General features: G+C 36.4%; 1 protein-coding gene across 3 annotated transcripts in view; it reads left to right on the forward strand.

The window, feature by feature from the left end:
• The window catches only part of LOC128234969 (integrator complex subunit 10-like), a 17,407-nt gene extending 7,614 nt beyond the window's left edge, over positions 1-9,793 (forward strand). For all 3 annotated transcript variants that reach the window (XM_052949625.1, XM_052949627.1, XM_052949628.1), the window contains exons 8-17: positions 77-239; positions 625-782; positions 1,059-1,128; positions 1,417-1,565; positions 2,755-2,903; positions 5,543-5,596; positions 6,134-6,316; positions 6,708-6,867; positions 7,401-7,497; positions 9,092-9,793. In XM_052949625.1, the coding sequence (XP_052805585.1) occupies positions 77-239; positions 625-782; positions 1,059-1,128; positions 1,417-1,565; positions 2,755-2,903; positions 5,543-5,596; positions 6,134-6,316; positions 6,708-6,867; positions 7,401-7,497; positions 9,092-9,248 (1,340 nt within the window). In that variant the 3' untranslated portion in view covers positions 9,249-9,793. The remainder of the gene's footprint in view (positions 1-76; positions 240-624; positions 783-1,058; positions 1,129-1,416; positions 1,566-2,754; positions 2,904-5,542; positions 5,597-6,133; positions 6,317-6,707; positions 6,868-7,400; positions 7,498-9,091) is intronic.
• Positions 9,794-10,152: the final 359 nt, after the last annotated feature.

Below are 10,152 nucleotides of genomic sequence, written 5' to 3' on the forward strand. Positions count from 1 at the left end.
GACAGGCAGTGATCCCTTATCTTTGTGCCAGTCTGTAGAAACTGGTGTACCTTAGTTGTGTTCTATTGTCTTTTAGACCTCCTTTCGCCTACAAAGACAAGCAGACGGGCCAAGATACCAGGTTTACAGGACCGGGAGGCAGTAATTCCTGACCCCTGGGCCAGCCTGTACAAACTTCTCTACCTAATTGGACACAAGCAGGGATGGGCACTGGAAAAGGACTTCTATGAGAAATCAAGGTCTAATTTGTTCTATAATCTTGATACATTTGATGTGTTCAAGGATTTTTTTCTGCATAGCAAGCATTGGTAATATACCTAATGTTATGTTAATAACCTTCACTAACCAAGGAGTGTGTGAATTTCAGATCACTGAACATGGTCTATATGCCCACTGGGAGTTTCATTTGAGAGCACATACTGGGAGTCTTTAAACAAGCAGGCCATGGTGGTTATACTTGCTCCCAGCAGATTATATATACAATTTATAGCCTCTTATAACTTTGCTTTATAACCAAGCAGGCCATGAAGGGAAGATTTTCACAACACATCTTATATACAACCTCCATTTCCTTAAACCTGTAGTAATAAACAATGTCACTGAATACGATGTATACCCCCACAGGGAATACCAGTGGCAGCACATACTTGGTGTGTTTAACCGAGCGGGCCAGGGGGGAGACACCTGGTCCCAGCAGATCCTATACACAACCACTGTACTCTTCCTGGAGTGTCTCTATCATTACATCTGCAGTGTTGACCCTGATGCCTTCCACACAACAAGTAGGGAACAATTTAAGTGATGATTGTCATGTTGTATTGTATAGTTGTCATACATATGTTAAGAATACTAGTTGATCAAAACAATTTTATTGAACTGGATATATTTTTCTTTTGCTGAACATGGAATTTGATTGTGAATTACAAAGGACATCTACATGTACAATTAGTTACAATATTTAAAGAATATGTTTTAGTATATTGATTTAACTTAGTCTTTGAGTCTATGAAGATAGGCATGCTTTTATACATAAACTGTTTTTGTTATTGTCATTTCAGGTAATGCCAATTCGGTACCACTTGTTATTATAGAGGGATTTAAGTCAGAACAAGCCAGTTCCCCAACACAGTATGATAGCTTACCATTGAATATTGGTTATTGCAAAATTCTGTTAAAATAATGATTAGAATTTATCATGCAAGCCATTATTGCATAATAGCATTATCTCTGTAACCTTGTCAGACCAAGTTACGTTTGATTTATTTCCCTTTTATAAAATATTTCAATTAAGTTGACAGAATTAGTGTAAATTACCATTGTTTATGTGCATGTTTTATTCAATGCATGTTTTCAGTCTTGCAAGCTAATATTGATTGCATATTTGAGTTGAATACAATGACATTTCTCTCATTTCAGACCAGCCGTGAAGCGGTTAAAGGCGGAATCTCTTCTCCCACAAGTCCATGCCATAGATACGGTTCCCTGCTCACAGCGGGTTATACAGAATTTTCTTACAGCTTTCAAGTGTTATGAGCTGCTCAACTCGTCATCAGAACTTCAAAGGGGTTTGTGATTGAGGACGATTTATCACCCTTAACCTTTGCAAGCTCATTATCAAAATACAGTAAATGTCCTGTTAGACACGCTAGGCATGTGTCTTTTATAGACTCCTGTGCAATAAATAAAATAAGAACCATTTTACCCATTCAGCAAGCTTTTTAAAATCTGCTAAATTCAATGGTTTACTGACTTCATGGTGGGATTTTAAAATTAGTTGGGAGTAGTGACCACCAAAGCATGTTGATGTGTCGCACACATGACCCATGTCCCTACATACAATGTTAAGGTTACAGCAACTTCTGAACTTAGTTTGGTTTGTTATATAAGCCTTACTGATAATTGTTTGTGTTCAGCCCATATCTTTCTCATTCATGGTTGGATTTTGAAATCATTTGACGGAAGTGACCACCATAGCATGTTGACGTGTCGGGCACAAGACTTGTGTCCATACCTTTGAGCGAAAGGTCACAGTAACCATCTGAACTTTGTATACTTTTCTATTGTAATGATGGAAGTTTGTGTCTGGTCCATATCTTTGTAACACAAGGTTAGATTTGAAACTTAATTGGCATTCCAACACTTTGGTATGCAGGGGTATTAATCAACTTCTGTGGTAGCTCTAGTAAATCACATGACAGATTATATCCCCAGTTGGATACAGAGGTGTTTCTAAGCATATGTCAGTTCAACTGGGTGTACAAATAAATTTAGGTTCCCCAAAAAGACTAGTGCTTAATCCCAAAATTAGGAATAATGCTAAGGACTTGTACATTCACCTAATTTATTTATTAGGGTGTTTGGGGAATGAGTGATTGACAAACCAGGTTTGTGTATAACAATTTTTTCTGACTAAGCCCTTTTGGACCAAAAATATAAAAAAATGAACAAATTTCAGACTGATTTTTGAACAATTTTCTGTTACTAAAATTGGTTCGACGTGGTCAAAATCATTCCAGACCGGCAAATTGTTGGTTTTTAGCATCCCAGCTCCCATCTGTATACAATTTTGAGACCACACTAATGAAATACTTTAATGTTTTCACTGCTTCCTCAACTATACAGGTGTAAAATTCAAAATGCTTCATGTAAGCCCCTGGGATGTAATTAGAGGTATAAATGTCATGCAAATTATTCAAAACAGCATGTAGCTTCATGTAATATGCATGTCATCTCTCAACAAAATGAATATTCCAGAGTTCGTTGTGCTTTGCACTAACTGGCGTATGGAGACGTGGAGCTGGATGGGACACTTCCAGACGGACATGTTTCTGTACCAGGGGGCCTTCCAGGATGCTGTTAGACACCTACAGAACTACTCCATAGGCTCAAAAACAAAACTGCAGGTATGAGCTTACCATTCAAACACAAAGCCACTACATTAGCTCAAAAGCAAAACTGCAGGTACATGTTTGAGCTAACCATTCAAACACAAGCAAACACAAAGCCACTACATTAGCTCAAAAGCAAAACTGTTGGTATGAGCTAACCCAGAAGCAAAACTGCAGGTATCAGCTAACCCAAAAGCAAAACTGCAGGTATCAGCTAACCCAGATGCAAAACTGCAGGTATGAGCTAACCCAAAAGCAAAACTGCAGGTATGAGCTAACCCAAAAGCAAAACTGCAGGTATGAGCTAACCCAAAAGCAAAACTGCAGGTATGAGCCAACCCAAAAGCCAAACTGCAGGTATGAGCTAACCCAAAAGCAAAACTGCAGGTATGAGCCAACCCAAAAGCAAAACTGCAGGTATGAGCTAACCCAAAAGCAAAACTGCAGGTATGAGCCAACCCAAAAGCAAAACTGCAGGTATGAGCTAACCCAAAAGCCAAACTGCAGGTATGAGCCAACCCAAAAGCCAAACTGCAGGTATGAGCTAACCCAAAAGCAAAACTGCAGGTATGAGCTAACCCAAAAGCAAAACTGCAGGTATGAGCTAACCCAAATGCAAAACTGCAGGTATGAGCTAACCCAAAAGCAAAACTGCAGGTATGAGCTAACCCAAAAGCAAAACTGCAGGTATGAGCTAACCCAAAAGCAAAACTGCAGGTATGAGCTAACCCAAAAGCAAAACTGCAGGTATGAGCTAACCCAAAAGCAAAACTGCAGGTATGAGCTAACCCAAAAGCAAAACTGCAGGTATGAGCTAACCCAAAAGCCAAACTGCAGGTATGAGCCAACCCAAAAGCAAAACTGCAGGTATGAGCTAACCCAAAAGCAAAACTGCAGGTATGAGCCAACCCAAAAGCCAAACTGCAGGTATGAGCCAACCCAAAAGCCAAACTGCAGGTACTCGGGCTCATAAATCAAACACAAGCAAAAACAAAGCCACTATATTGGCTCAAAAACAGAATTAATAATTGTGTGAGAGAGGTCTAGAGGTCTGTACCTCAACCAAGAGGTTGTTATGTTCGATCCCCATCATTACATCTTAATAAGGACATGTTATTGTATAGTATTGGTTTCTGCCCAGGAAACAGACTCCAGAGTAATTCATATCAGAGTTTTGCTGTCTTTCACAAGCAATCTAAAAGCAATTAGTATAGAATACACTGTACAGTCCAGGTGCTGAATTTTCTCGGGTGTCATTTGGGGGTGTCATGTATTAATGTTATCAGGTTTAATCATATATAATTATAGATTTAATAGGAAATGCATTTAATACTTCACGTATGATATGGGTGTTTCAAAGAGTTTCAATTTTAAAACGGGACCTGAGACATTCCAGAAAGCAGTATGTTTGTTTTATTTATGTGTGTCCAAAGGTATGTTTTTAGCTCACCAGAGCACGAAGTGAAGATTTTATTGTCTGTCCGTCAGTCCGTCCGTCTGTCCGTCAACAATTGCTTAAATTACTTCTCCTCTGAAACTATTAAGCCAAATTCAATAAAACATCACAGGAAGCTTCCTTGAGTGACCATCTACAAAAATATAACAAGGGGTCACGATTGATCAACAACAACAACAACAAAATGGCCGACTTCCTGTTTTGCTTTAAAAAACATCTCCTATGAAACTACCAGTCCAAATTCAATGAAACTTCACAGGAAGCTTCCTTGAGTGACCATCTACAAAAATATAACAAGTGTTCACGATTGATCAACAACAACAACAACAAAATGGCCGACTTCCTGTTTTGCTTTAAACACCATCTCCTCTAAAACTACTTGTCCAAATTCAATTGAACTTTACAGAAAGCTTACTTGGGTGACCATCTACAAAAATATAACAAGGGGTCACGATTGATCAACAACAACAACAACAAAATGGCCGACTTCCTGTTTTGCTCTAAAAACCATCTCCTCTAAAACTACTTGTCCAAATTCAATTGAACTTTACAGAAAGCTTACTTGGGTGACCCTCTACAAATACAATAGTTATGTAATGTTTACTCTTGAAGCAAGGGCAGCAAGTCTTGCTATATGGTCTCCCTTTTTGTTGGAGATTCCACTACTTTCTATTTTTAGTAACAAGGGAATAGATTTTAAATTTTATTAAGTCTTCAACATAGTCACTTAAAGATAATTATTTTTTATTTTGGGGGTTCATAGATTCAAATAATTATTATACACTTTATTCTTTAGAAGAAATTTCATTTTTACTTAATAATAAATTTATTAATCAGACTTTTCCATTGAACTTCATGTAGATTATTCTAAGCTACAATCTTATCTTCTGTGTGGATAGTGAATAAGCCTTTATGGATTTAAAGAAAAAATAATAATTTGAACATGTGAAGGAAGGTGATGTTGACATAGATGGAAGAAGCAATGATATTAGTGGAAGGTGCTGAATGTGTTCTGATATTTGACTATAAGAGTTTTATGAATACTGCCCCCAGGACATTGAAAAATAGCATCACTGCGTGTGATATTTGTAATGTTATTGCTTTTACTGTATGAATTATGAAAAGGGAAGTGTCACTATTAATTTAAATTTATGTAAAGTCTGACTTGTTTACTTCAATTAGCATAATTGTATTTCAGATCAGGCATTCCTTACAGCTTGCATGCTGTTATTACTGCCTCAGCAATTATTCAGTAAGTATGAATTTCTGCTTTCATAATCAAGGGAAATTATTGATATCCATAGATTTAAACACCTTGCATAGCGCTATTGAGACATAGATATTCATCCTCACTTTGAAAATTTCATTCGGATTTGTGTATTTTGTATTTTTTAAATTGCCCCTGGAAATTATTTGCTCACAAAACACAACTTTTTGATTGGTCAACTGAATACCAGTATGTGTGTTTCATGCAACATGTGATAAGTTAAATATTTATGAGCAAATAGTTTCACCTCAACTTCCATTCCTTTCGGCAATAACAAATATTTTCTGATGAATACGTCAACATCTTCAGATATATTCGGATCGGAGATATGAACACAGCTGGGCTTGTTTAAATACGCATGCTGTCCTTTGGACTCCACACACTTGAACCAGCCCGACTGCGTTCATACCCCTATATGATATCAATCCTGCAATTCATTCCTTAAATGTACATCAATGCATTTATCAACTACAAATTTCATGTACACTGCATTTTCAACCCTCTTCTATAAACAATTTTCAGAAAGCCTGTGAGCTGATACTAGATGTTATATCTGCTCTTCCATCCTCCCCACCCGAACCATCAGACACTCCGAGTACAGGGAACCAGTATACATTTGGCTCAGGTCGGCACCTTGTGCTGGCTCCCTGCTCTGAACTACAGATGATACCTTACTGTATTCAGATGCTAATCACCTGTTTTAAGGTACATGTGTTTTGTAGATGGCTTGTCGTAATTGGATTTGGCAGTATCTTTTTAGATCAGCAGTCTTTCCATCAAATGAAGTTGAAATGGTGTAGTGGGATCGGAACCAAGTTTTAACATTAAAATGGACTGTGCAACATCATACTATTACCTATCTGCTTTAATCATGATTATACCAAAGGTACTTGTAGTATGAACTTATTTACATCTTCCAAGGAACCATGTACTGTCTAGTAATGAATATGACACAACTGTTGTTGTTTTTCTGGTCTAGAAATTGAAGAGAAACTGAACTTCTGAAAAAAATCTTCAACATTTCTTATACATATTTACTATTTAGTGTTATCAAGAACACATATTGTATTAACATATAATTGCAATATTTTTGCAGGAGAAAGCGTTTGCTGGGAAGTCAGATGCACTGCTGGGTCACATGTTAGTTTTACTGCAATTTGATTGGCCGGTAAACGAAGAACTCTTCGCACAGATTGTGAAGAAGATACAAAAGCAGGGCTCATTCACATATACTCAGTTCTTCAACTATATGATCAGTATCCTTTGAATAATAAAGTGAATTTGTTTTGCTATGTGACCTGGTTATTTTCATGTTATCTTTGCCATTATTATTGACTGCATTGCATACTGTAGTGTTATATTTATAAATGTCTTCAATACTTAGGTATATTGACCTTATTTAGACCTTAAGGTATGTTTAGGTGTTTGTAAAGATATCATTCATAGAGATGAAAGTTGTTCTTACTAGTACTACATTTAAGCACATAACCATAAAAAGTGTTGAAACACACTTAACGTAAGGCATCATATTCTGAGATTTCATTTTTAGCTCACCGGTACTGAAGAAAACAAGTTAACATATTGTCATGTCCTCAGCTATAACTAAAAACAACAACAAGATATTCCAATGAAACTTAGTTCATATTCTGATGGAGACAATCCGAACATGCATAGCAAGACCAATAACTCATCTTTTAATAATTGATCAGGCATATTGCTCTTGTTTGCCGGCAAATAAAACAGACCAGGGTTGTTGTTCACACATGTTCCCCCTTAATCATCAATTCAGATGTTGATATGTTGGAGGAGTTTTGCTTGCTGAAGACCATGGAGGGAGGCAATGTGAATCTAGATGTTTTACCCATATCAACTTCCACAATAGCTCAGTAAGTGTACTTATACATACAGCCAAAACTCCTTATTTCGAAATAGTTCGGACCTCTGGGGGAAAAACTTCGAGATAATACGTTTGACGTAACAAGTTTCAACTGAAGTTATCTGTAGGTAATTGAGTTCTCTCCAACCTCCATCAAATAATTTTTTTGAGTATCTTGATAATCAATATTCTTCAATAGTGTAGCGGTAAATTCTACAAATACCCATGACAAGTAAAAACTCTTTGAATATTATTTGCTTCATGTCTGTTACTTCTGTCTGCCTTAAAACTTCTGGTTTTGTTCATAAGACTGATAGTAGATTGAGTAAGGGGAAACCCCAAGCTCCCATCCCCCTCCTGGCTCAATAATATTTAAGCTATATATCTTTGGGTTTTAGGGGGATGGTTGCACATCAACAGTTGCAACCCAATAATTCTGTAGGAGCTACTTACACATGATTTATCATCTATAATGAAGAATTATGTGAAGTGGTAAAATTAACCTACATAATTGTCCATTCAACCGGAAGACTTGATGGACTCCCATTCCCTTGATTTACTGCCCTCTATGGTGTTGAACACTGTACATTTCAACCAGTGGGGCAGTGATCCATGAACTCATTATACATGAGATGAATTAGGAGTGATTCCATCATTATTTAATAATGACCTTAACTGTCCCCAGTTGCTCATATGTGACTTGTCAAGGTGATCTTGACATCATTAGTTATTCATGTTCACATGTTTTTTCTAAAACAATGACCTTCTTAAAATTTACATTGAAAGAGAAACTTTGGACTTATCTGATTCCAAGAAGAGTTAATATGATGAATTTAGTCTTTGGCCTTTAGCTTTTTGTAATTACTTTGAAGTATGAATCTGTTGGTGTCTGTCATCCACAATAAGTTTATCACTTTGGAGGCTCTGATTCAAGCTTGATAAACTTGAACAGAATGTTTGTTTCAATGATATCGTAGACAAGCTTAAAACTGGGTCTTGACGGAACATGACATATGTCATAAAGAGAACTGTTTGGAGTCAAATGTTCAACATTTGTTCTGAAGGTGTATCCTTTGAACTCTTAGATGCGTTCGAACACATGCCATGTCAAATATAGGTCCATAGATGCAACACGTTCTTCCTAATCTTCATGAAACTTTATTGGAATGTTAGCCAAATGGCAATAAGGTGATTGAAATCAGGCCCAAAATTTCTCGAACTTTCTTAAGCATAATAGTCTTAAATTCCTTACTTTATTAAGACAAGTTGCTTATACTTTATTTTGCATAACAAAAAGTAGTTTAGCATCATTATCTAATAGAATAAACTTTCTGTAGTAGTCTCAACTTTTTTTGTAATGAGAGAATTAAGAAAATTGTACCAAACCCAAAACAGTCAGCTTACCTTAATCCTGTTATGAGGGACCTGAGATATTTCGAGAAATTTTGGCCTGGGCATGAAGTTAAAAATTGTTGAAGACTGTCTTGTACATAGTATAAAGATTGTGTCACAATGGAATAAAGTTGATTCAAACTTAATTTTAAATCAATACATATTGTTATTCTCTAAAAGTTAACACTGTTTTATGAATGTATTGTTTTCAGACAGCGGACAGTGACTCGAGGTGTGAATAAAGGAGTTACGGAAGATTTCAAGGTTATGATGGAAAAGCAGGTCCGGCGAAGCGAGGAGTCGGTGGAAGACTTAGTCAGACAGTTCCTTGCAAACGAACGTGCTATGTTGTTGTCTTCGCTTGTTTGATTAAATATAATATGATTAAAAATATGTAGTTATGGCTTCAGGCCCCAAACAGCTTGTTTGATTGATAATAATGCAGTACATTTAATTGATAAATACCATTAACTTCTTGACTAAAAAAATCCTTGGTGCTATGTAAAGACAATGCTTGAGAAAAAAGAAATGTATGGGAAATTCTTTGGACAGTTCCTAACAGTTTCAGTACTTCTTGGAAAGTTCCTAACAGTTGCTGTTATCGTCAGACAGTTGCTGTAATAGCCAGACAGTTCCTAATAGTTGCTTTAATCGCCAAACAGTGCTATAATATTGGACAGTTCCTAACAGTTGCTGTTATGTCGGACGGTTACGAACATTTGCTACAATTCTCGTCAGTTCCTTACAGATGAATTATACGTTTGATACTGTAACTGAACAACTCATGCAATGGAAGCTACTGGGACAAACCAATAGACTAGAACTGCAAGTGACAATCAAGATATATAAAATTTGTTTAAATATAAACAAGTCGTTTATCAATAAATGCTGGGATTAAAAGTTGAATCAATTTACATTAGCTTATAAATAAGCGACACCTGATGGAATCCACTGCTGTTTAATCGAGACAAAGTAAGTTTTATGTTCAAATTAGCATGAAGTGCATTGCAATTGAACATGCAATATTGATGTGTGCATTTAAAGAGCGAAGTCATAACTGCATCAAAGAAATGTTTAAACCATGATATTGGGGTCGGTCACATCAAGTCTCCAAATGCAATTAAAGCAAGAACACACTACGTCCATCCATATTAAATTATTTGATTTGCATTGTACACGTATGTTTTGAATTCTTTGTATCATGGGTCATATTGACATATATATCCAAACATTAAGATTAATAAAAAGATAGCTACATGTATCTACAGAGGAG

This window comes from Mya arenaria, chromosome 5 (genome assembly GCF_026914265.1).
Source record: "Mya arenaria isolate MELC-2E11 chromosome 5, ASM2691426v1".
Taxonomy (NCBI): domain Eukaryota; kingdom Metazoa; phylum Mollusca; class Bivalvia; order Myida; family Myidae; genus Mya; species Mya arenaria.